At 33.4% G+C, this 25,818-nt stretch overlaps 6 protein-coding genes across 16 annotated transcripts in view; 3 read left to right on the top strand and 3 right to left on the bottom strand.

Moving 5' to 3' along the window:
- On the top strand, positions 1 to 740 carry LOC108738794 (UPF0389 protein CG9231). The gene is made up of 2 exons (XM_018472381.2): positions 1 to 311; positions 454 to 740. Exons 1-2 carry the CDS (start codon positions 118 to 120, stop codon positions 647 to 649), a joined length of 390 nt encoding a protein of 129 aa, XP_018327883.1. The 5' UTR covers positions 1 to 117; the 3' UTR covers positions 650 to 740.
- The window catches only part of LOC108738784 (serine/threonine-protein kinase 10), a 27,999-nt gene continuing 2,918 nt past the window's right edge, over positions 738 to 25,818 (bottom strand). For 2 of the 5 annotated variants that reach the window (XR_001938035.2, XR_001938036.2), the window contains exons 3-13: positions 21,266 to 21,723; positions 20,212 to 20,293; positions 20,018 to 20,151; positions 19,160 to 19,957; positions 18,552 to 19,094; positions 18,221 to 18,492; positions 17,576 to 18,159; positions 17,030 to 17,520; positions 16,711 to 16,950; positions 15,946 to 16,588; positions 15,453 to 15,539 (exon numbers count right to left, since the gene is read on the bottom strand). Coding sequence is in view for 2 of the 5 variants with exons in the window: in XM_025974654.1 (XP_025830439.1) it covers positions 1,917 to 2,014; positions 16,387 to 16,588; positions 16,711 to 16,950; positions 17,030 to 17,520; positions 17,576 to 18,159; positions 18,221 to 18,492; positions 18,552 to 19,094; positions 19,160 to 19,957; positions 20,018 to 20,151; positions 20,212 to 20,293; positions 21,266 to 21,723 (3,902 nt within the window). In the remaining 3 variants the exon portion in view is untranslated. Of the gene's footprint in view, positions 2,015 to 14,093; positions 15,540 to 15,945; positions 16,589 to 16,710; positions 16,951 to 17,029; positions 17,521 to 17,575; positions 18,160 to 18,220; positions 18,493 to 18,551; positions 19,095 to 19,159; positions 19,958 to 20,017; positions 20,152 to 20,211; positions 20,294 to 21,265; positions 21,724 to 25,818 lie in introns of those variants that run through there. The other 3 variants (XR_003231144.1, XM_025974654.1, XM_018472364.1) reach the window with 3 other exon arrangements.
- On the bottom strand, positions 2,086 to 2,937 carry LOC108738793 (coiled-coil domain-containing protein 58). The gene is made up of 3 exons (XM_018472379.2): positions 2,798 to 2,937; positions 2,395 to 2,661; positions 2,086 to 2,326 (listed from the first exon to the last, which is right to left on the bottom strand). Exons 1-3 carry the CDS (start codon positions 2,837 to 2,839, stop codon positions 2,216 to 2,218), a joined length of 420 nt encoding a protein of 139 aa, XP_018327881.1. The 5' UTR covers positions 2,840 to 2,937; the 3' UTR covers positions 2,086 to 2,215.
- Positions 3,138 to 5,270, top strand: LOC108738786 (SET and MYND domain-containing protein 5). Its single transcript, XM_018472372.2, has 5 exons — positions 3,138 to 3,440; positions 3,497 to 3,624; positions 3,695 to 3,937; positions 4,032 to 4,312; positions 4,491 to 5,270. Exons 1-5 carry the CDS (start codon positions 3,405 to 3,407, stop codon positions 4,976 to 4,978), a joined length of 1,176 nt encoding a protein of 391 aa, XP_018327874.1. The 5' UTR covers positions 3,138 to 3,404; the 3' UTR covers positions 4,979 to 5,270.
- On the bottom strand, positions 6,266 to 7,438 carry LOC108738788 (DDRGK domain-containing protein 1). Its single transcript, XM_018472374.2, has 3 exons — positions 7,233 to 7,438; positions 7,080 to 7,178; positions 6,266 to 7,030 (listed from the first exon to the last, which is right to left on the bottom strand). Exons 1-3 carry the CDS (start codon positions 7,321 to 7,323, stop codon positions 6,354 to 6,356), a joined length of 867 nt encoding a protein of 288 aa, XP_018327876.1. The 5' UTR covers positions 7,324 to 7,438; the 3' UTR covers positions 6,266 to 6,353.
- LOC108738785 (poly(U)-binding-splicing factor half pint) lies at positions 7,981 to 13,885 on the top strand. Of its 7 annotated transcripts, none has more exons than XM_025974656.1 (9): positions 7,982 to 8,198; positions 8,296 to 8,404; positions 8,513 to 8,591; positions 9,003 to 10,488; positions 10,557 to 10,717; positions 11,401 to 11,459; positions 11,975 to 12,319; positions 12,489 to 13,453; positions 13,573 to 13,885. In XM_025974656.1, exons 4-9 carry the CDS (start codon positions 10,482 to 10,484, stop codon positions 13,680 to 13,682), a joined length of 1,647 nt encoding a protein of 548 aa, XP_025830441.1. In that variant the 5' UTR covers positions 7,982 to 8,198; positions 8,296 to 8,404; positions 8,513 to 8,591; positions 9,003 to 10,481; the 3' UTR covers positions 13,683 to 13,885. The 7 variants fall into 7 exon arrangements, with proteins under 7 accessions (XP_018327868.1, XP_025830441.1, XP_018327871.1 ...); XM_018472369.2 differs by having other exon boundaries at positions 10,429 to 10,488; XM_018472366.2 differs by lacking the exons at positions 8,513 to 8,591; positions 11,401 to 11,459 and adding an exon at positions 11,201 to 11,247 and having other exon boundaries at positions 7,981 to 8,198; positions 10,429 to 10,488.

The following is a 25,818-nucleotide window of genomic DNA, read 5'->3' on the forward strand; positions in this document are numbered from 1 at the left end:
TTAAGAAGAAAAATAAGAATTTGTTTTCTAAGAAAAGGTTAATTGTTCCGTTTAAGTGAAACTATTAAATTGATTAAATGTAATTTTATTTATCTACACTTTTACGAATTAATAAAAATGTTCTCCTTACTTGTAAAGTATGCCTTTAAGAAAGGAATTTTATATAACCCCAGATGCGGACTCTCGACCACTAAAGCACTTTTAGAAGAAGTAAGAATCAATGCAACTCATAGAGTAAACAATTTTGAAAAGAGATGTTTAGTTTGGACTGGGAAATATAAAACCATCGAAGAAGTGCCTGGTTTAGTTCCGTACGTAACACTGTTTGTTGCACATATTATAATAAGCATATAAATACCTTGTAGTTGTTAATTTCTTTTCGAAAAACATTTTGGAAAGAAAACGATCATTCGCAGTACTCGCATATGTGTTACGCTGGTTTTGTGCTTACAGACAAGATGTTATGGAAAAGGCAAGGAACAGAATACGTATTCGATTGGCAAATATTATGATGATCTTAACAGCACTTGGATGTTTTTTCATTGTTAAAAGTGGTAAGAAATTAAGGGATGAAGGTGATTCTTTGTCAAAACGTAGTATGGACTGGCATCAATCCTTAAAAGATGAGGCTGCTAAGGAAGCTAAATAAAAGCATAGTAAGTGATATTGAATATACAAATATACTCCACTGTAAATAAATGCTGATTAATTTTCTCCAAAAAATATAATTATAAATGTAGTGTAATACGATTTACAACTCTACGTAACTTAATCTCTATCTCAAAAATCTCGTAACTATTTACTCAGTCTATGTATAACATTTTATGTATTTACAATGCAATTATTTAAAGTCCGGACCGGTGTATTGATTTTTGACCTAAACTTCAGATCCCTTGATTCGAACTGCTAATATAATATCTGAATGCGCTTTTGGGCGTCTGACGACAAAAAAAAAACGAAATAACAATGGACGGAGGCCTCTTGAAAATGTTAGATTAGCCTTCTCTTTTAACCTTCCGACATGGAAGATAAGCTACTACGTGTGGACCCGAGTCCGATCCGAGGATCGTGACTAAGTTCAGGAAGATCTGCGGGCAATGTGCAGCCTATTGGCCCGTAAATTCTCACTTGTTCCTCCAGTTGTTGTAGGAATGCTTCTTCCAATTTCTGAAATGTCGATTACAAAAATGATTTAAATATACAATTATAATTAGAAGCATTTGAGATGTGTTTTTATAGCGTTATAGGCGAATAGAGAAAATACCATTGATTGAAAAAGTTATAAATAGGGAAGTATTGAAAAAAAAATATAGGAGAATAGAGTGGAAGTCAATATGGAGAAGGATAGATCCGAAGGGTTAGTTGGATACATATTAGAAGTACAAAAAAAGTAGAGGGGCAGAGGAATACCTAAATTAGATTTCATTTGCAAATAGTTAGGGATGTGAGGTGTTCAGGATACGAAGGAGTGAGGGTGTGTCTGACCAATCTTTGGGCCGACTACTTCGGGATTAATGAACATGTCCAATAGATCAATTTGGGCGAGTGATTTTTAAAATTATAATTTACACACCTGTTCAGTTTGAAGAAGAGTGGAACAAGACTAATCGGAAATTCTTAACGACGAATTTAAGAACATATATACGTACAATATTCACACAAAATTAATGGGGTTCACACTAAAGTACGCCTTTGCTTACAACATGGAGAAATGCAACAAAATACAAAGACAATTACAAGACACTGCCAAGACACTTTTATACGTCATAAAAATTCAATTTGTTAATGTTCAAAACATAGAATCAACTATGAAGAACATGTAAAGGACAACCTAACCACGAAGAAAACGAATACAAAGGATAAAATGAAAGCAACCTAAAAGGCAACAGAAAAAAACAACTTTGAGCAACATTGATTTAGACGTTAGAATCCGGATTAGTCTCCACGGCTCGTTTTAGCGAAATACTTTTCCTATTTGCGAGATTTTCGGAGCTACGAGACCTCGTGGTAATACCAGGACGTTTAGAATGCAATTGGCCATCCACAGTAACAGGCCGATTTCCACGAATCGANATGGACCAAATAAAAATTTATTTACAAATCTATTTTGTCCCTATATATGTTTTTAGTTTTTATAAAAATTAACATTAACATATAGTGACAACAAATCAGACTTTTTTGAGCCTAAATGAGTTCTACTTAATTCTATTAGGTACTATGGCAGGGAAATGCCAGATAAGTATTTTCTGCATCTTTCATTGAACACTTTTGTGGTTCTTTCTTTAATTAATTCCTCAGCGCCCAATTCTACTCGAAGCATTTTAAGCTATAAAGGAAATATCTTCTTCAAATGAATGAACAAATACCAAAATATACCTATATGTATAGTATCACCTTTGTTTGTTCTGCTTTTAATTGTTTTAATAACTGCAAATTATTACTGTCATTTTCTCTACTGGCCTTCAATTTCCTTACATCATTTGTTGTTACAGTAATACAATGCTTTAATGCGTCTTCACGTTTAGTATAAGAATCGTCTAATTGCTTTTTTAGATCCAAACATGCTGCTTTCCCATCAGGGTGAAATGAATCGGTAGGTATTACAGTATTAAGAGTGTTAATTATAAGATCATCCATTCTACGCATATTTTTTAACATCTCCTAAAGTTAAAAAAGAAGGTAAATTATCAGTTATAATTAAGTACGGTAAGTTTTTAAAAAAGATAACCAAAAAATAAATTTTGGAAATTAATTTCTCACTTTTTCCTTTAATAATTCATTTATTCATAAATATTACCTCAAATAAACTAAAATCAGCACATTGTAAAGTGTTTTCCATTTTAAAAAGGTATAATTAAAAACTTTAAAATTATTTACTAAGTTTTAGGTTAAATAAGGTTAGGTACCACATGTAATATCTATGTACATTTATTTGTGGTAATAGTCTATGACGCACATGTATCCCAAAATCATAGCCCATAGTTGTTCAGTTTCTTATCTTCCAATATAAATAATCCATTGATTCAAACTTTACGAATAAATTGTACGTCGTTTGCGGGTTCTAGATATTAACCTATATTATTAAATTATTAAATTATCATACCCGCAATAGTTTTTGAATAAATTGACATTTAATTTCTACCTGCACTCGAAACAATTTTTCTTTTTTTTAACAGAACTAATGGGCGTACAATTATGATACTTATATATTTAGAACCCGCAAACAACGCACAATTTATTAATAAAGTTTGAATTAGTGGATTATTAATATCGGATGCCATATTAACACGACTTTTACCCTTTGTATATCTATTATCTGTGACTTAACCTTAGCTATATGACAAACTCAAATTCTAACCTATCATCTCTTGTTTGTTGGGGTGTTTGTGAAAGTAATTTGTAAGATGAATGTAGAAATTAGAGAAATTGACTGTATAAAGGTAGTTGTTATTTAATATTATGTTTAAACGTTCAATTTGAAAAACTTCTTTTGCAGGGTAAAGGTTTATTTGCAAAAAAGTTTTTACCAACTGGCAGTGTAATTTTGGAAGAGGAGCCTCTTGTTTGTTGTCAGTTCTCTTGGAATGCAGCATGTAACTATAAGGCATGTGATCACTGTTTAAGGTACTTATTTGAGTGGGGGGTATTGTAAATTATTACCAATATTTTAATAGTTTTGATTAAATTTTAATAGGCCCCTTGAATCTGCTCAAGAAAATGCCCGCAGATTAGCAGGAAATTATAATCTGGTTCTTCCACATCCTGAATGTTGTACTACTAATAAAACTGCAATATGTGAATGTGCCTCTTGTGGAACCGAGTATTGTAGTCAAGATTGTTTAGTAACTGCATTTAACCAATATCACAGAACTTTATGTCTTCAAACTAAAGAAAGGAATGGTTTTCATCCCTTAGAAACACTTAATGAAGCCTGGAAGTATGCTCTTTACCTCTCTAAATAATTAAAAACTTTTGTTACTGTTGTATATAAAAAATAAGACATACAGTGCATAATGTACTATTATTTTAAGACAAATTCATCATCCTCCAGAAACCAGCACAATTATGATACTTCCTAGATTAATAGCAACCATAGAGCAAGCTGAGAACCCTGATGAAATGTTGAAAAGAATTTTGAATTTCACTCATCGTACTAGAAATGAAGATTTAGAGTTGGTCCATAAAATAATGGGAGACAAATATGTAGATAGTTTAAACACCTTGTACAATCTTCTTTTAGCAGCTGTTCCTCATGATGTTGTTGGTCCTTTATTAACTCTAGAAGGCTTTTATAGTATGCTGGCACTGTTAGGTAATTCATTTTTAATTGTTTTGTCTATTTAATGCTTGATGGTCGCAATAATTTGTGTAAAGATAATTAGAGTATGTTAAAAAACGCAACTTTTCTTTTAATTCTAACATGCTTGTCTTCACAGGATAGAGATTTATTTTCTTTTCTTATATTTGTTTCATAAAAAAGTTTTTAATAGGTACTAATGGACAAGGAGTAGGAACCAGCCCTATTAGTCAATGGGTCACCAAGGCATCCGAGTTACCACTTTCAAAGGGTGAAAAGAAACGGCTTGATCAATTTATTGACAAACTTTATGAAGATATGGACAAACACTCTGGTAACTTTCTGAATAACGAAGGCGTGGCCCTATTTTCCATGCAAAGCTCTGCAAATCATAGTTGTGATCCTAATGCTGAACCAAATTATCTTCACAATAACAGTAGGTTGTCTCTAGTTGCGCTTAAAGACATTCAGGAAGGAGATGAAATTTGCATTAGTTACTTGGACGAATGTAACCTGAGCAGATCTAGGCATTCCAGGCACAAAATGTTGAAAGAAAATTACCTGTTTGTATGTTGTTGTCCCAAATGCAAAGAACAAGTTGAAGATCCAGACGTTACAAGTTCAGAAGAAGAAGAAGAAGATCATGATGATGATGACGATGGTGAAGACATGAGCGAGTAACGTTAATTTCGTTTTTATTGAAGTGAATACTTCTTATGTAACGGCATATAAGTTCTATTATTAAGAAAAAACTTCAAATTTTCTTTACCTGTAAGCCGGGAGGGGTGCAGTTGTCCATTTACCATCTTCATTACGCCCTTATGTATCTAGCAGCGAAACGTGTTGCCTCGCTCTTCATTCAACTAATTTGGTAAAGAAGTATTCATTTTAGCCTTGTGGAAGAAAACACACTTTTTTGTATTCAAATGGTTCTTGACAATTAGCAAAAGCAATAAACAAAGAATTATCGTTATTGACACTATTTATTCAAACCCAATCCTTGCCAGCGGTATATTTAAATGCTTGCTTCGTTTGTGTTCTGTTATAATAATTTTTTGCACGAATTGGTATTTGCGAAAGCTTAAAGACCACTGTCAATACAAAAGTTTGAACAATTAGTTTTCGTTTGTAAATAAAAAAATGTTAATTAAATAAATTTAAAGATAACTAATTAAGACAAATAAATAAATAAATTCAAGAAATCTATTGCTACACAGTAAATAGTACAGTTTTATTTTGGACCATAATCTTTTCAGTTTCAGTTTTTTTTTTTAAACTGTAGATGTGTATTTATTTAACGACGTACAAATATATACATGAAAGTTAAAAAGAATTTTACATAATGAAGGTACAATTAGAGGTTCAACCAAAATCAAAGAAAGTTCTGCTAGTACGTATTGGTCATTCATAAAAAAAGGATATCATCCTTTGAAAATATTAGTAATTAAAACGGAAATGTAATTTCAGCCTGTTATTTTCTTTTTGACTGAAATTGGTGAAAAACATTAAATTTAAATATGTTGTTTAAGAATAAGGATTTGATTCCAAAAGGAAATGAATTTCAATCATCAGCAACTTTAAAGAAATTCTTTTGGAATAATTTTGAAAATAAATTTGTAAACGTGATCAATTTATTAATATCTATTGTACGTCATGTTAAGGGATGGTAGAAGAAAGAAATATTAAATTCTGATAATATACTGACTGCATTTATTCACAAAAAGTTTAATTAAATCAAATTTTCTTAAAAAAAAGGTACACTCCACTAGCATAATTGTTAAATTATTGATTTTTCACTGAATGATTTATGTATAAAAGAGTAACTTAACTATTTTAAGAATTACAATAGAATAGGTAGTTATTTACAGTTAATTTTAGAATCTTTAATAAAAAAATAACAGTATTGTATAACAAATACAATAAGTAAATAAAAAAATAAGGAAAAATATAAATAAATTAGAATTTATGAATTAAATTGAAACATAATGTTACAAATGTATCATACAAACAAAATTTTCTGGTAATTGTTAGGTATTTTCTAGGAATTATTTATATGTTAACTTTGTACCATGGTAGGAGTCAAATTAATTAACTGATTACTATTTTCTGCCAACTCAGCTATGGAAACTCTTCCACGTTGTTTGATAAATTTAGCAACTGCATCCATTTCTTGTGGAGAAACATAAATGAATTTTCCTCTATCATCAATGACACCTGTTAAGATTTCATCCTTGAGCAAATCTTGTATTCTATCAATTGCAGCCTGAGTTTTTAACTTAAAATGAGCAGCAAGGTCCTCAATAACCACTACTTTATTATTTTTAATATAATTGACAAATTCTTGTAGAAGATTTTGATGACCTTCTTCATCTCCTTCTTCATATCCTTCCTCTTCTATGCTAAATGCTTCCTTCATTTTTAAGTATTCTTCATATTCTCTCCTCTCTTTTTCTTCTTTTTCTTTACGTTCTGCCTCCTCTCTTGCTTTTTCTTCTGCTCTTTCCTTTTCTTCTTGCTTTCTTCTTTCATTTTCAGCTTGTTGTTCCTTTTTCTTTCGTTCCTGTCTCTGTTGTTCTTCAGCTTCTCGTTGAGCTTTCTTCTCTGCTTTAGCTTCTAATTTTGCCCTCTTTTTGGCACCAATTTTCTCTCCAGGAAGTTCGATATCTGCTTGTGTTTCACTGTTGTCAACATTTTCACCATCTGAATCACCTTCACTCTGTTCTCTTACTCGAGCTAAAATTGAGAATATTCATAGTCTATCAGTGAAAAAATTGATACTTACCGGTTGCTCTTAGTCTAGCACCACGATTTCTGGCAAGCTGAGCTCGTCGCTGAGCCCCATCTCTCTGTCGTGCTGCAGCACGATTTTCAAGATCTTTCACTATCAAATAAAAATATTTAAAAATGTTTACTTTAACATATGGTTAATACATACATTTTGGGGTTCTTGATTGGAAGAAAAGACTTATGCTTAGCAATATTAGTAATGTTACTGATGCCAAAGCTATAAGCAACGTAATATCCATTTTAGAGTATTATTTAATATTTCTTTTGGTATCTATTAATTATACGGATATTAGTTTCTTTTGTCATGTTACGTATTTTTTATATATTATCATATAACATTCATTGCATCTATTGACTATGATCCATTGATACATAACATAGATATACAGTAACACAGGTAGATAGGTATGATGTAAGAAGTAAGTAACCAGAAAAGTTCCATAAAAGAATCCATGCATTGTCTATCATAGATATTTGTATGGAGTCTGTCTGTGGTATGAAACATCTATGAATTATGAAACCATAAAGAAATATTAGAGTTAGAGAAGTTAGCAGCCATAGATAATAGATATACAAAGGGTAAATATTTGTTAGCAGCAAACAAATATTTTTGATATTCTGAATGTATTTTGCTTTATTGTTTTATAGTTATATCTTTTAAGATATTTGATGTACACATACCTTCTTTTTTTCACCTTTTCACAAAAGGCTTGTGGAATGAAGTAAAAGATTAGTTTTTATATTTTACAAAAAAAAAAGCAACACATGCATTTAAATGAAAATTGAAAATTATTAGAATATTAGAAAATGAATACTAAATCCGTTAAGTTTTATAACATCAACTATTTTAACTTCATTCTAGAAACTTATATATTTTGAATATTTTTGTTTTTATTCTTTTAACGCACCCTGTAGATATTCGAATGAACTTGGAGTTGGGATGGCGGCCATTAGTAGAAATAGTTGGAAAACGTTTATTTAACGATTTTTAAAATTTCTAGGCAGATTTTACAAAAGTGGAACATTTGTGATTTTTGTGCAATTTCTGATGAAAATGATGACGGCGTTTCAACAAGCAGCGTACGCAGCAAATGGTACATCTAACAATGGAGACGTGAGTATACATGAAGCGCACTTATTGATTTTTCAGTTTCACTTAATTCTTTTTTAAGAGACGAAAATGGAAGTTGATTCTTTGAAATATCTTTTAGGCAGACACAACAAACGAACAACAGGAGCAAACCTCAAACGAAACAACGGAGCCTGAGCCTCCAGTACCTGGAACAGAAGAACCTCAAATTAAACGAGGCCTGACGATGGGTAAGTGGTAGCATGTAGAGGATTTTTAGAAGTTCAAAAAAAAAAACAATTTAAGTACGGGAACCCTTGACTAATCTGCGATATTTCGGTCTGCTTGAGCTGTTCCAGAAATGAGATCGACTGGCATGTACCGCTATGGAGTCACACTAGCCAGATATAGCTGTAACCGTTGCCTCGCGGTTACATGGTAGGAAGTAAAAATCACTGTACTAACATTTTTGTGAGCCTGAGGGTGGGACGAAATAGTTTAATTATCTAAAATTGTATTTTACTTGTATAGTGAGGTTATGTGCAAGTGTGAATTTAGGATGTAAAAACAACAGGTATTCATATAGAAAGACAAAACTGTATTATAATATGGTTTAATGCATAATAAGGTAGTTCACAAGCAATAGTGATTACTTTATTTAATGTAAAAATATTGGATATGCTTTAACGAGGGCCAATAAACTTCATTAGGTATTTAGTAAAAAATCAGGTAAATGTACAAGTCCTTGAGCTCTCAGGTTTCATAAATTTGTTTTATTTGCAAACTGTTTAAGTCCGAATTAAATTTGGAGGTGTTTAGACAAAGCTATTTTTAATTTTGTGTTTACAGATCGAATTGTTGCGACAATCTTTTAGATCCCAGCATTCGCCGAAGCGTTGGCGCAGTCCATTGGAACAACCATCCAATTTCCTTTTCCATTCACTCTTTTAATACCAATTCAATTATTTCAAAAAACAACACATGAAAAATATATAAATATGAAACCTTTCTTATGAGATTCGCTATCAGCGAAGTACATACTGATTGTCTGCGTTTATGTAACATAATTTAATTTTGTTTTAATATATATATATATATTAATAATTATATAAATAACAAAAGGTCAGGTTAGTCTAGTAATGGACAAGACTATCTTATCTATTCATGGTGGACTCGAATTTCGAATTATATCCCCGTAAAACATCTTACGGGTTTTGGGCCGGTATAATATTCATGTCCTTTTTTGTTAGAAAAAACATATTTGCTTAATTCCTGAATGATTTTTTAGAGGGCAAAAAAGTGAAACAATTAAGTTTTTTGCACATTTTTTACAGTTTTGATAAAAGCTTAGCATGTCGAAACATGAAAAGATAAATAAATTTCTTATGAAATAAATAAAAACCTGTTATTTATATAATTATTCTAAAATGTTTCAATTTATTACATCGGTCAGTATAATATTTTCTTTACCTTAAGAACAATGCAGGGACTGCTTTAACGAAAAACAAATGATCTATTTAAATAACTAAAAATATAATCTGAAAATTCGCCAATTTTTTGTGTAATTAATTCTGTTTCCAAAATCGCTTTTGGAAAGTACAAAAGATGATATCTTATGATACCGAAAAGTTATAGAATTCATTTTTTTTTTATAAATATCAACTTTTACACTACTGAAAGTTTGATTGCAGATGTATCATCCGCTGCTGATAACAGATTGCTGAATATTGATTAAAAAAAGTCATTAAGTTGGGCCATGAAATTAGTTTATTGGTAAACACTTTACTAGTTGTCATTTTTTCTTAAAGTTTGCTCCAAACAAACTAACGGTGATTGTTTCTTTAAGTAAAATTATGTATCTTTACAATAGAATAATTTTGATTTTAAGTTAATTGAACTTAAAGTTTTTAATTAGTTTTTATGATAAACATCCTGTTTCTTTAAAGAACTTCGATAATAAATATAACTAAATATTTTGTATCTTGCAGATATTTTAAATTTTCGAGTAGTATTTTCATTGTGAAATAACATTTATATTCAGTAAATGTCTAATTTCCATATTAATTAGTTATTATATTTTTTTATAAAATTATGTTGTAACATGTTGGAATTAATTTTCATGGGCACAACTGTTGTATTTATGGTTTGTACGTATATTGGGCGTTTTTCTAGTACGATTTTTTTCGTCCCGGCCTGTGCTACAGCAAGGGTGCGACGTCAAAATTGCTATACTAAAAACGCTGATTTCGTTTAACTTTTTTACCTTTTGTTATAGATGCGTTTCAAAATGTGGAATATATTTCTGATTTGTATCAAACAGGGGAAGTTATGGCAGGTTAGTTTGTTATACCTTCATATTTTTGCAGTTATTGTTTTATGACCGTTTGTTTTTCATTTGATTAGGCCCTGGAGCGAGAAGCAATACGATAGCGGGTATACTGGGAGGTACGTTACCGAAACTGTCTTCCGAACAAATGGACTCGGTTAGCAGAGCGAAAAAATACGCAATGGAACAGAGCATTAAAATGGTCCTTATGAAGCAGACTTTAGCACATCAACAGCAGGTATAAACTCGTTTTTTTTTTTTTGAAAATTTTCTTATTAAACTTTTTGAAGACATTAATTTTTTAGGGGACTATCTTTTTTTACAGGATAAGTGTGATAATCCTTTGTTGTTGCATTGTTACACTCTACCACTAAACTGTTGATATGTTACATTCAACGTTTACTTTATACTTTCACATGCACTCCCCTTTGACATAGTATACTTATACATAGAAACTTCTACGTTTGTTTTTCCGCAAACAGAAAATCAAAATGCACTTTTTAATTTTTCCCAGTAGTAAATTAGGCCCCATTGATGGTGTCTTATAATTTTTTAATTTCTTCATTTTCTATTTCCTTTTTAAAAAAGTGTGTAAATGTTTCGTGGACTTGATAAGTATAACAAATACCTCACTTATCGTTTATTTCTGAAAGGAGATACGTGTTGCTGTAAATGTGTGTATTAATAATAATTCATGTAATAATGTTGCTATTATCCACAGAAAAATAAGACGTTCCAACGGCATCAGGTTTTAGTTTTAATGTGCAGGTTAGTGGTGCGTATTTTCATTAATACAGAGCGCCCTAACTTGGGGGCGAGAGCTCGCCCCCCCTTCGTTCTTCCCTCTCCCCCAAAACACAAAAACCAAAAAATTTTCGTCGTTATTAAGTTGTGACATATGGCACTTGTCCTCTGTTGCAGCAAATGGCTAGTCAGAGGACGCAGGTCCAGAGGCAACAGGCTCTCGCCCTCATGTGCAGGTCAGCGCATTTTTATCCAAACCTTTCGCTATTTTCCTGTTGCATACGCGAATATCGTTTTGTTGATTATGATTAACTTCTGTTTTTTATTTTTTTGTCTACCGCATTCTTTTTTATTTACTAACGATGCTCTTTTTTAAACTTTTTTTGTTTAATTATGTTTTTTTTTGTGTATGCAACAGAAAAATAGTTTTTAGTTTTTAATGTTTTAATTTTTATCACCTTAAATGCTGTTTTCAATTTTAATTTAATGGAAGGTACTTTGTGTGTCAATTTCAACTTTCAATTTCCATGAAGTACTTTTATGTGAATATTTTCTTGTGTCTTTTTGATGAAATTTATAAGTGATGATATCAAAAATTTAGTGAAGTTGTTGAGTCACTTTAACGAATTCCGACTAATGATGCATTAGCTGATAAGATCTGAATTTATATTTTTATAATTTTGTAACTTAGGTAATTAATATATATTCATCGTTTCGATTATTCTACAAACACATGTGTATGCATATTTAGGGTGTATGTGGGCAGCATCAGCTTTGAACTAAAAGAGGACACGATAAGACAGGCGTTCCTGCCGTTCGGCCCGATCAAATCCATCAACATGAGTTGGGATCCTGTCACACAGAAGCATAAGGGCTTTGCTTTTGTGGAGTACGAGATTCCGGAGGCGGCACAGTTAGCTCTTGAACAAATGAACGGTGTCATGATTGGCGGTCGGAACATCAAGGTCGTCGGTCGGCCGAGCAACATGCCGCAGGCGCAGTCGGTCATTGATGAGATTATGGAAGAGGCGAAGAACTATAACAGGATCTACGTCGCTTCCATACATCCCGACCTCACTGAAGATGACATTAAAAGGTAAAAATGCAACTAAGTTACGTATAATGCGAGTTTGACTTGCCATGTCTCGCATACATTTAAAAGTTTCTAGAGGTACAAGTAATTAAGATGCCTAGTTTTATTTTATCCCGCTTGTAAAATTTATTATATCTTAGATGTGTATGTAAGTAATTTGTTTTTTTTTCAGCGTTTTTGAAGCGTTCGGTCCAATAATTTATTGCAAGTTGGCTCAGGGCAGTTCGGCACATAGACACAAAGGTTATGGTTTCATCGAATATCAATCAGCTCAAGCAGCGAACGAGGCAATAGCGAGTATGAACTTGTTCGACTTGGGTGGGCAATTTTTGCGCGTCGGTCGGGCTATCACGCCTCCCAACGCCCTTATGGGACCGTCGTCGGGATCGAGCGTGATGCCGACCGCGGCCGCGGTGGCAGCCGCGGCCGCCACCGCCAAAATCCAGGCGATGGACGCGGTCGCGAGTAACGCAGTCGCCCTCGGTCTTTCTAAGCTCAACCAGACGACTTCGATTCCAGTTTTGACTCCGCCAACTATCCCGATCGTCACCCCCACGATACCCGTTGTACAACCGACGCTTGCCGCTCCGACCGTAATACCGACCGCTGTGCCGGCAGGCGTGCTGCCGCCCCCCGGTCTGGCCATTCCGCAATTGCCACCTGCGCAAACTGTTGCGCAGGTGCCGATCGTCGCGCCAATCATAACTACCGTACCGACGATCGCGCCGCCTTCAGTCGTGATTAAACCCCCCGTTTCTACGACCGGACAACAGCAACAAGAGGCAATGAAGAAAGCCCAAGAGGCGCAGCTTAAGCAACAAGAAGAGCTACAGAAGAAGCTCCTCGATCAGAACGAACCTCAAACATTGCAACAGCAGGAGAACATGTCGATTAAGGGTCAGAATGCGCGGCATCTGGTTATGCAGAAGTTGATGCGTAAGGTGGACTCTAGGGTCGTCATATTGAGGAATATGGTCGGGCCGGAGGACGTGGACGAAACGTTACAGGACGAAATACAAGAGGAGTGTTCCAAATTCGGGATTGTCGAACGGGTTATCATTTACAACGAGAAACAGTCCGAGGACGATAACACCGACATCATAGTGAAAATCTTCGTAGAGTTTTCGCAAACCGGTGGTAAGTGTATCAATTTCATTTTTATCTGGTACTCTGCAAAATTATTAATATAAATACAAACTAAGTAAACAGTTTTGAAGGATTTATTCCTCTATTATTTTTGAAAAATATTGTTTCAGAAGCTGAAAAAGCCAGAGATGCCTTAAATGGGAGATATTTCGGTGGGAGGATGGTACAGGCAGCACTTTATGACCAAACCTTATTCGATCATAGTGATCTTTCAGGTTAGACTAATTATCTAATATATTTATTTGAATTGCAAAACTTTATTGAATATAAACGGAAGTAAAAAGACATTGAAACCGCCGATTTTTAATTAAGTTCAAATTGTATTAATAATTTCGTAAGTTGTATAATAGACATAATATTAATTTTCTATAATGTAATGTTGATTGTAATATATGTGATTTTTGACTAAAAAGCTCAACCGTCTGACCCCACAATTTATTTCTTTTTGAATATTGATAAAACCAGATAACTGATCATGTTTTAATTTTTTCGATTGTTTAAATCAAATATTTATTCAATGGGAATTAATGAAGTTTTTTTTTAGTATCGATTAATTATTCATATCAACTATAAATAACTGAAGAAGATATAAAACACTCTTACATTTATAAAGAGAATATAAAAGACAACCTTTACTTTTATAAAATGTATTTGAAATAATTATCAGCAATATATAACAGAAAAATATAATACATGACTTTACACAATCGGTCTAGTAAAAATAATGGTAATGCAGCAGCACAAAAGAGATTTGATTTATTATTGTTTCTTTGCTAATCATACATATAATTTTTGATGCAAGTTTTACAAACAAAATTAAACCATTAGGAATAATCATAATATTGATTTTAGAGTTATTTGCTGCTGCTAGAGAAAATCGTGTTAATAATTAAACGTAATATCAAAAAATTTAAGAATTTACATCAACCAATTACAATATTTCCTTTCGAAACAGAAATTTTGTTTATTCACTTAAACGTCGAATTCTTAAAAGAAAATGAAATAAACATAAGGCAAAACACGATTGGAATAATTATATTACATAATTTTAGTAAATCATACGTAATAAGTAGTAGTACATCACATTTTGTTATCTTCAAAACAAAAATATCTATATTCGACAAACACGTTAAAAAATAAACATTATGTATCCCCCAAACAATCTAATTTTTATTTTTGCATCAAAAAAAGTCAACGTATAAAAAGTAGTCAAATTTCACTGGTAACAACAAAATCGATTATTAATTTCGTGATAACGAGTTTTTACTTCAACTAAAGCAGAATGATGGCAACATACATTAAATTGATTAGGCCAAAATTTTAAATGTGTACTGAAAATTGCCTAATTAAATTAAGGCAATGTTTTCGAGAAGTTGTGAATTCTTATGTTTATTTTTTCGTTTTAAATAAAATTTACTTTTTCTGTTTTGAATACTAGCGATGAGAAGAAAATACTTTTTTAATGCTTACTGCAGGCACTTAATTTTTGTAAGCTTTTTTGCGAAATAATGGAAAAATATACACTCTTTTCTTCTTTTTCTACATGTATCGAAATATACAAAACGAAATACATTTTTTATGCCGGTTGAGAACCCGTCTCACTTTTCGTACTTGCGCGTTAAGAACAACTTTAACAACGTTAAATGTAGTGTAATACGATTTACAACTCTACGTAACTTAATCTCTATCTCAAAAATCTCGTAACTATTTACTCAGTCTATGTATAACATTTTATGTATTTACAATGCAATTATTTAAAGTCCGGACCGGTGTATTGATTTTTGACCTAAACTTCAGATCCCTTGATTCGAACTGCTAATATAATATCTGAATGCGCTTTTGGGCGTCTGACGACAAAAAAAAAAACGAAATAACAATGGACGGAGGCCTCTTGAAAATGTTAGATTAGCCTTCTCTTTTAACCTTCCGACATGGAAGATAAGCTACTACGTGTGGACCCGAGTCCGATCCGAGGATCGTGACTAAGTTCAGGAAGATCTGCGGGCAATGTGCAGCCTATTGGCCCGTAAATTCTCACTTGTTCCTCCAGTTGTTGTAGGAATGCTTCTTCCAATTTCTGAAATGTCGATTACAAAAATGATTTAAATATACAATTATAATTAGAAGCATTTGAGATGTGTTTTTATAGCGTTATAGGCGAATAGAGAAAATACCATTGATTGAAAAAGTTATAAATAGGGAAGTATTGAAAAAAAAATATAGGAGAATAGAGTGGAAGTCAATATGGAGAAGGATAGATCCGAAGGGTTAGTTGGATACATATTAGAAGTACAAAAAAAGTAGAGGGGCAGAGGAATACCTAAATTAGATTTCATTTGCAAATAGTTAGGGATGTGAGGTGTTCAGGATACGAAGGAGTGAGGGTGTGTCTGACCAATCTTTGGGCCGACTACTTCGGGATTAATGAACATGTCCAATAGATCAATTTGGGCGAGTGATTTTTAAAATTATAATTTACACACCTGTTCAGTTTGAAGAAGAGTGGAACAAGACTAATCGGAAATTCTTAACGACGAATTTAAGAACATATATACGTACAATATTCACACAAAATTAATGGGGTTCACACTAAAGTACGCCTTTGCTTACAACATGGAGAAATGCAACAAAATACAAAGACAATTACAAGACACTGCCAAGACACTTTTATACGTCATAAAAATTCAATTTGTTAATGTTCAAAACATAGAATCAACTATGAAGAACATGTAAAGGACAACCTAACCACGAAGAAAACGAATACAAAGGATAAAATGAAAGCAACCTAAAAGGCAACAGAAAAAAACAACTTTGAGCAACATTGATTTAGACGTTAGAATCCGGATTAGTCTCCACGGCTCGTTTTAGCGAAATACTTTTCCTATTTGCGAGATTTTCGGAGCTACGAGACCTCGTGGTAATACCAGGACGTTTAGAATGCAATTGGCCATCCACAGTAACAGGCCGATTTCCACGAATCGAAGACAAAGGCGAGATATAACTGTAATCGCTGATGACACTTCGAGCGTCGTCTGTCGAGGTACTGCCAGCCCAAGGCACCACTTGCATTAAATATTTAGTACATGCTGCAGACACTAGTTCTGTATACATTTCCTCCTCTAATTTCTATAAAAAGGCCGTTTGTATGTGTAAAATCGTAATTTACAAAAGTAATTATAGATGATAGCCACAGCAAACATTTCATTAGAGAAAATCGACTGTAGTAATATAAAGAAAGCATTACTTGCCTGTTTTCTGGGTTTCAATTGAGCTTTCCATTCTTGCAGTTCTTGTGCATATGTTTCTTCGCGCTGCTTCAATTTCATGGTTTCATGTTCTGTGAGCATTTTGCGTTTTTCATTCTGCAACTGTTCCAATTCTTTAATTGTTGCTTCGTTCATGGCTCGAAGTTCTTCTAACTGTCGTTGATGTTTAAGTTCAAACCGATGTTGTTCTGCTTGGTAACGTATCTTTTCGTTTTCTTGGAACTAAAACAAAATAATATCTATTTTAGAATCTGGCCTGAGAAAGGCGAAGGTGTAAATATGTAATAAATTTAACACTTACTTCTTTAAATCGGTTCTTATCTACTTCAGGATCTGCCACGCCTCCAGAAACGGAAATACGCATCGACTCTCTAAACATCATCTCCCGTGCTTTCATTTCGGCACGTATTCTTTTCGGTAACGCCCTTCTTTCAATTGCTTGCTTCTTAAGCAAGTCTTCTTCCTTTTTGGCCGACTTTCTTTTAACTTGTTCCATTTCCTTGTCGTGGCGGTTAAGCATTTGATGTCGTTGAAGGAAGAAGATGTCCTTGAGCTGTCTTTTTATAAGCTGGTGTTTCTCATGGATTTGCTTCTCCTCGATTTCCCACAGAGCCGCCTCTCTTGTTCTGGTTAGTTGCTGCTTTTGTTGAAGGTACTGTCGTTCCATTAAGGCAATCTTTTCTCGATGGGAATCGCTCATTCTCTTCAATGAACTTTCGTGGTTTTCATTTAGTTTTTCTAAAAAGGCGCGCTCACGTTCTAGATGTTCTGCGTCTAATTTTTCCTTGCGAGCTAAAAGATAAAATGAATGAAAATTTTAAAATTTTAACGATTTATTGGTAATTACTTTTGTACTCTTGTTTACGTTGCTCTTTGGGAAGTCGGTCGATTTCGGCCTTGAGCAATCGCAATTCTTGTTTAAGACCTTCACGAAATTGTTTAAGTTCTCTTTCTTGGTCAGCTCGAATTTTTTTCGATAAAGCTCGAAGATCTGTGTCCAATTGAGCTTCTGCTCTTTCTATAAGCATTCTTTGCTGTCGACTGAGCATTTCTAAGTCACTTTCAAACGTCTTCTCCAGAGCTACGCGTTCTTGCTCAAATCGCTTCTCCTGCTGTTCCGTCGCAAGATTTTCTTTCAAATACAAGTCTTGGAACTGTTTTTGTTCCTGTTTTTGTAGGTACTTCAATTCGCGCAGTTCTAATTTACGGAACTGATGTGGGTCGCTAATCGTATTATTGTCATCGTCACCGTAAATCACCTTACTCGTGGTCGTTGTAATGACTACGCCGTCTATCACAAAACGTCGCGTCCGTTTTCGCGTCTTTCTATTCAAGTTGTTAAGCGCCATCATTTCATCCTTGATGCTGCGAGTTGTTTGTGGTTTTCTTCTGAGCACCACATCATCTTCCTGTTCTCCGGACTCCGACAATCTGAATAAAAAATAAATTAAAATTGCGCTACGCTCTTTTGAGTATCTGTAAGAATGTTTACCTTTCATTTCTATGTTCCTTCCCACTACTACCTCTACTGTCGTGACTAGCCAAGGAAATGCTTTCTGCATCTGACTGTTCAATGCTCTTGCTTGTACTAGATATAGGACGTCTACTGGAAGAATCATTACTTCTGACCGAGCCCCCACTATCGCTATGCGACCTGGAATCGCAAGGAATTGATTCGAAACTGTCGGGATACATTTTTCCATTAAGTGCATTGTTCTTTTTATTCTTTTTGTATACATCATCCTGGCTTGTAGAATAAACGATCTAAAAAAATTACAAATAAGTAATTTTCAAAATTTTTTTTCTCGAAAAGATTGAATTACTTGTCCGTTAACTTTTCCCTCTTTACCATCGAGGATTATAGATGTGGCGGACTCGCTACCACTTTTACTGCTTCCACTTCTAGCCGAAGACAGATCACTTGTAGATCCGCGCATTCTATCATACACAACCGATGCGGAGTCCTTTACCTGAACTTTTTCTTCGTCTATTTTGACAACAGATACGTGGCTGGTATCTAGTAGCGGATGATTGGCATCATCTTCCGAAACGTCCAGACCAGAATCATTAATTACATAGCTTGAATCGGCGATTAGCACTTCACTATCGTCCAGTTTTTTAGCATTTGTCATTATCTGACGAGTGTCCCGAAACGCAAGAGGGGGGAGATATTCCAGAGAATCTAGAGATGGTGAGAATTCATCATCGGTAGAAGACGATTCGTTTACGTGAGTTTTGTTCATTTCGTTTGAAACTATAACGACTTCGTTACTTCCTGCAGTTGTCGCTGATGATGAACTAGGTAAGCGAGAAATGCTGTGCATATTGTCGATTATGACAGGGGGATGAGTAGTCACCACGGTAACCTATGACGAAAAGAAGTTTGTGTTCATCTTTGAAGGGGAAACTGTTTATCGTTTAATCTACTTACTTGACTTATATTTGAGGCAAGACTATTGGACGGATCTGGAAGATCAGAAATAATTGTTACAGTGGACGTGTTAACTTTCCCACGGTCAGCGGATGGGGTGGAGACGACAACTAAACTTCCTGCAGAGTTGTCTACATTTATCGCATTAGACGGTGTTGTGATAGTTACACTGTCACTAGTTTGATTCAATTCACCAGGTATTTCTCTAATGAGAGCCCTCTTTTCCCATACACCTTCTTCCAAAGACTTTTTACGGTTTCGTTCAATTTCCTCAGTTTTATTCCTATCCAAATCATCGCCAACTGACTTTCGTCGAATCTTATTGTCAATTTCCAGTTCTTTTTTGTCTGCAGGAATATGAGGAACAATCTTATTGGTAATAACAGCCTCAATATGTCCATCCAAAATTTTCTTGTTGGTAGCATCTTTGTTTTCGTTTTCTTCTGGTTGTTTTGTCTTCTTTTCTTGGATTTTCTTCAATTGATCCTGTAAAGTTTTGGCAGATGGTAAAACAGGAGGAACAAGTGGTGGTAAGGGAGGTGTACTTGGTGGTGTAAGTGGTGACGAAGGTGGCGTAGGGAGAATTGGCAATGGCACAGGTGGTAAAGGTGGTGGAGGTGGAGGAGGAGGCACTTGAGCGATCGAAACTACGGGAACGGGAGGAACTTCTGGTGCTTTCTCTTTTTCAGTGCTACTTTGTCTGATTAATTCGACGGAAGTTTGAGGAGGTGGAAGGGGTGGTAACGGAGCGGGGCCCTTGTCTCTTGACGTTTTTCTTTGTAGTTCTCGTTTTTCAGCCTATAAGCAAAGAAATATACATGCTATTCCTGTAGTTTATATAGAAATAATTTTTCATACCGATCGTTTCTCTTCTTCTGCTGAAGACCTGCTTTGAACAGAAGTAGTTGATTCGGTAGAGTTCTCCTTTTTGAGCTTTTTCGGGTCGATATTTTCTGCTTCAATTTCCCGTTTAGCTTGTCCTGTGTCCGCGGCTGCATGAATAGGTAATTATTAAAAAGACTTCCAAAAATCAATTAATTCGATTAACTTACGTTTAGAAGAATCAACTTCGTTACTTTTTACAGAAGTAGTGTCATCTTCGATATCCAGAGGAACTTGGGAAGCTCGATTGTCCTGAAATGAAACGTTTGAGCAAGGGAATACCTTGTGTTCAAATAATCTAATTTTTGTAATTGCAGTACATTAAGCAAAGATTATTAAATCTTCCTTATGGTAGTAGTTCTTGAAAACAGTTACAAAAATTCTACAGTGAGTATTATGGAAATTTCTGTTGTTATGCAGTATTGTGTTGAAAAGCAATATAATTCATGGCAATTCTTTGAAGCGAGTAATTAGTGAAATTTCTGTTACAAAACAACAGAAAAATGACCAACCAAGTGCAAAATTGAAAGCATCACATTATATATACGTACAATGTCATCTAGATACACAGTACGCGAATTGAAGATGCAGTACCATTTTAGCGGCATGCGCAAAAATAAGCATAATACAGAACGTCAGTCATAATAGTTATAGTTTTTTCTAATAATAAATTTGCATTTATTTGATCGCCGTTTAACTTTATCCAGACAGAATGAATCCAGTTTTATAGTTCTATCTGTGCAGGCATTAGAATAAGTTCGAAATGAAAGTAAGACAGTAAAAATTTTACCAGTACAACATAAAGTGAATGTCCATTAGTCGGACAGGACTGTTACAATTTGCTTTCAAGTATGTAGTAATTAAACCTTAACGATGAAACTTATGAGTGTATTAGTATGTACTAATAAGTTATTTTATCAAGTTTATACAATAATATCGTAGTAGCGTTACAATTAATTAACTTTTTTTTAACCTGCAGTTTTTATTCACGAAACATGAACATGTACTAAAAGAACTTACCAATCCTCTGGTATATTTCTTTATGTTTTCGGAGCTTCCTATGACGCTAAGCATGAAAGATATTTACAACAGTAAATAATTGTGCTTTAAAGGCGAAAAACACTACACAAATTAAAAAGAAGGAAAACTTGAACTGCAGGTGGTATTTATAAATTATTATTAAATGAAACCCACCACCGTTTCAGTTGTTAAAATTTCACTCACCTCTGGATCGTCATCGGTCAGTAATTCCTCCTCCACGATATCAGCCTTGTATTCTAACAATAGATCCCTAATGGGCTTAGAGTCGATGGTGCAATTAATGAATGGGTGTCTTAAAAGGTCTTCACAGGTAGGCCTTTTTTGTGGATCCTTCGTTAGAGCCTTTGAAACAAAGTCGTTAAATTCTTTAGACCATTTAGAGGGCTGTTCCAGTTTGGGAGGGTCAGACTTTTGAATTTTTAAAAGTACCCTCATAGGCGACATCTCGTGGTTTGGCGGCTCCATTTGAGCAAACTCGATAAGCGTTATACCCAAAGACCATATATCAACTTTGAAATCGTACGGATTGTCTCGAAACGTCTCGCAGAGTACCACTTCCGGGGCCATCCAATACGGGGTGCCTATGAAGGTGTCATGTTTCTGGAAGGTCGACTTATTTTTTGCAGACACCCCAAAATCGGCTGTAAAGAATGAACACGTTAACTAAAGGTTTTGATTGAAATATGTGTTTTCAATTTTTCATACAATTTATTGTTTATCATTAAAGTATCTTATCTTGGTGTTTTCCCAAACCCAGTGTGGGTCAGATATTCGGTGGATCCGGCACTTTTTTACGGATTTGGCCGGATATTGGATAATTGATTTTAATACACAGTGGTTTTTATTAGTAACCAATGTATAATCAAAGCCAAAAGGAATTAAAAGTGTCCTTACCAAAAGAGCTTTCAACCCAAAGCCCTTACTTAATTTAGCCCTTGAAGTCCCAATTACATACTAGGAAAGAAATTAGATTCAAATCCCTAAGAACTTTTAATTACCAATTACAATGCATTTTTATGAAGTATTTGGTTTACCAAACCCAACTACGAAAGGACTTGAATTATGCTTCTTCCAAGCCCTGAAAACCTTGAAAGGACTTTTCAAATACAAAGTACTGAAGCTCTGTCCTGTTTTGGTTGTAGTATTATGTGGTAAATGTTATTTTAGAAGACGATGGTGTTTTAACGGTCTACCCAAATGACTTCTACTCGAAACACTTTCTAAATTCTCCGACAGATAGTAAATATTTGCATAATAATTCATTGATTATTCAAATGCCAATCCAAAATCCACGTATTCACACAAAGAGGATTCACTAATTAGACTTTTCGATATTCCTTTAGATAAATCACTTATTAATATTCAAAGACATATGAAAACTAATATTCCCTATATAAGATTCCAACGGAATATATGTGCTGATTACATTTTAGATGTTTTACGTTAAATGTAGACCATATGCAAATATTGGTTCAAGGTCTATAAACCCAATTTCACTTAATATTGAACCAGAACTTGTTACGTTTGAGTAAAATAATGTATTGAGTTCAGTTCCTATAAGTCTAGTAAGATTTCGAATGCACATAAGTAGACGCATTTGAATGAGAAAATTGTAGAAAACAAACGGATAGAAGGTTTTCGCAATTTATAATGGGTACGGAGTATGTGATTTGTAATTTATTAGTTTACTTAATAATCAACTTATGACTTTTCGTTTTTGTCACCAATTCTATTGTACAAGGAATTCTTGTTGTGTACATTTCACACATACCTGAACACTAGAAGGTATGTAGCAGTAAAAAAGTGATAATGATTAAAATGTTTTCCAATGTAGGATTACATTATTATTATCATTATTATTAACGCTTATTTTTATTAACTTCAAGGTAAGAACATTCAAATAGCACAGGGAAAATTACAAATAATAGGTAATACATTCGAAAATTAATTAAATGCGTCTATAGTTATAAAATCACAATATTTTGGGGAGCATGGGAACTAAAAACAATATTGGTTCATTTTTTATAATTATGTATTACAAGGGAAGTTTTATGTGATTTATTGAGCTTATTTTCTCAATAAATTTTAATGCAAGTATGACAAATTGGACTTTTAATTTCTTCCATACAACTGTATTGTATTTAATTGACCTCGGATTAACCTCTGAATATATTATATGCATGTGACTGTGGCGCACATAAATAGCAGACTCTATTCTAAGGCTCCTTTTTGCCATCTTTCGCAAATACATAAATAATAGTAATTTAGAAAATTTAAACGATCTTACATATAAGCACTTTTTAATATTTTTACTAAATCTTCACAGTCTACCTGTAGCTGATAACACTTTTCCTATACCATTACATTTTTTGAAAACCTATCAATACACTTCAAAAAAATTGTATAGTATTACCTGATTCTACTAAAATTAATGTTTTTTATTATCTACTCTAAAAAAGCACTTGTTAAAAGCAGTAATAGTAGTCTAGAATTAATTATCAGAAGTTTCTTGATAACGACAATGACTAATCACGCTAATTATTATCATTTACTTTTTCCACTTATCCTAGTAGCTTATTATCCTGCAAATATTAAACGCAAAAAAGGGAACAATTGGCTAACTTAACGAAAAATAGTAAAGTTTTATTTTGTAATCGAGAATAGTTTTGGGCGAATGTCTTATTATCTCAAAAGATAACGGCAAAAAATTCTTTCCTATGACAAGACACACCTGTAATAATTATCTACATAAGAGTGTACTTAATAATTATGAAATATCAACGATGAAATTTTGTTTGTATCCGTTTTTAACTATTTTACGCACATAGTAGATTCACAGACCATATCAATTGGCTAATTAACGTACAATGGGGTTCAAGTTTGTTTAACTAATTGAACATTAATCAATAAGATCTGCGTTTTTATTGTTTTAAAAAGCATTCGTTTGTACGAAATACAATAGACACTCGATAGTGTGAACAGTTGCTCACGTTATCGGCTTGTTAAATATAATCTATAATAAACATATAAAAATAAACATCCAAGAACACTAACACATAGTAAGTAGCATACCTATCTTCTCCTAGCAAGATTGAAAAAAGCCTTGTGGAGTGAAGGTATACAAAGTAGTAATAAAATATAATCTTTGATTCTGGAGATTATAAATTTTTTGCATAATAGCTTTCTTAGTCTTTTTATATCAATTAGGTCTCGATTACTACAATTAAAGCAACAACGATTTACATATGTATCTATTTAAGATGAATGCACGAATAAAACATGTCTTCAACGAATAGGTACGACTGGGGAAGTCCCAAGCATATGGAAGGCCTAGAGCAATGCCCCAATAGCAACCGCAAAATATTGATTTTTAAGCCAAATGATGGACATTCATTTCTATCGGCGAAGGATTAGTTTGTTCACGATATAGTGACCTAACATGATTAATATTCTGTTCACATTATGCGGGGTTTCCATTATGCAATGTTCACACTATCCAGTGTCTACTAGTTTCATCAGAGTGCAATTTGGTTAATGAAAATGAAACAGTAATAAATTGTTAATTAAAATCTCCTGATATTTCATGAATAAATCAAATTGAAAATTTATCATTGAAAAACTAATCTAATGTTTCATTAAAAAGAAAATGCATTTCTTACAGACAATGTAGTTGAACATTAAAAACGGTTTTGTACTAAATGAACGGAATAGGATTACGAAAATAATTGGATTGCGAAGTCCTACAAGGGTAGGCAAGTTTTTAATAAAGCTCGCTTATCAGTAGTTTTCGAACTTTTGACCGGATAATTGGGTTTATGCGACGGTACATTTGATACCTGCTTACTTATTCGTACATATGACGTCATTATAAGGAGCGTACTTAGGCGCTAAGCTATTTTTTTTTATAGAAACAGGTAAAAACGGCGTATTATTGTAATTTTCATAGGTGGGGTTGCATTCGTTACAAATAGCAACACCTACCCTTTGTTCACTTATAATTCTTATCCGATAAAATTTTGGTCGTCGGCCTAAGTACCGACCTTATATACGTTCCCTACTTATTACATGTATGAGAAAAATAACGTAAGAAACAACATTAATGCCGGATAAAATTGAAGTATAATATTTATACCTAGTTCGTTTCTCTACTACAACTTGTCTCTTGTAACTTTCATTGAAATTCCAACAAATAATTTAGAAATAATCAACCTTATAAATACGTACACACTTGCGATTGGAAACGATACATTATAGAAACGGCCTTGTATTTTAAAAACGTTTAGAGAGCAATGTATGCGTAATTTAATGTTTATTGCATGCTTCAAATATTTAGATAAATCAATAACAATACTTAAAAGAACATTGAATTACTCTTATAATTCACTAACTTTTTCTCATATTTCAAGGAACTTTTTAAAATAAATTAATCCACCACATATTGACCAATTATCAAAACTATTTTATTTTATGCCGAAATAATACACATTTTTGCCTTTTTCTTTTAGTTTAAATAGGTAATTACAATACCGTAAAGTTACTTACTAATAGAATACAACGGCAGCATTAATCACAAATCTATTTTTAGTAATTTGTAAAACATTGCTTATGACGAGAAAGACTATTATAAATGATCTTGAAACATTATCAATAATAATTTATAAATAATAACAATACAAGACTAAATATGTACGTATTTTACAAAAATGTTAACAAACGAAAAATACGTGAACCATGTA

This window comes from Agrilus planipennis, unplaced genomic scaffold (genome assembly GCF_000699045.2).
Source record: "Agrilus planipennis isolate EAB-ADULT unplaced genomic scaffold, Apla_2.0 scaffold197, whole genome shotgun sequence".
Classification (NCBI taxonomy): Eukaryota; Metazoa; Arthropoda; class Insecta; order Coleoptera; family Buprestidae; genus Agrilus; species Agrilus planipennis.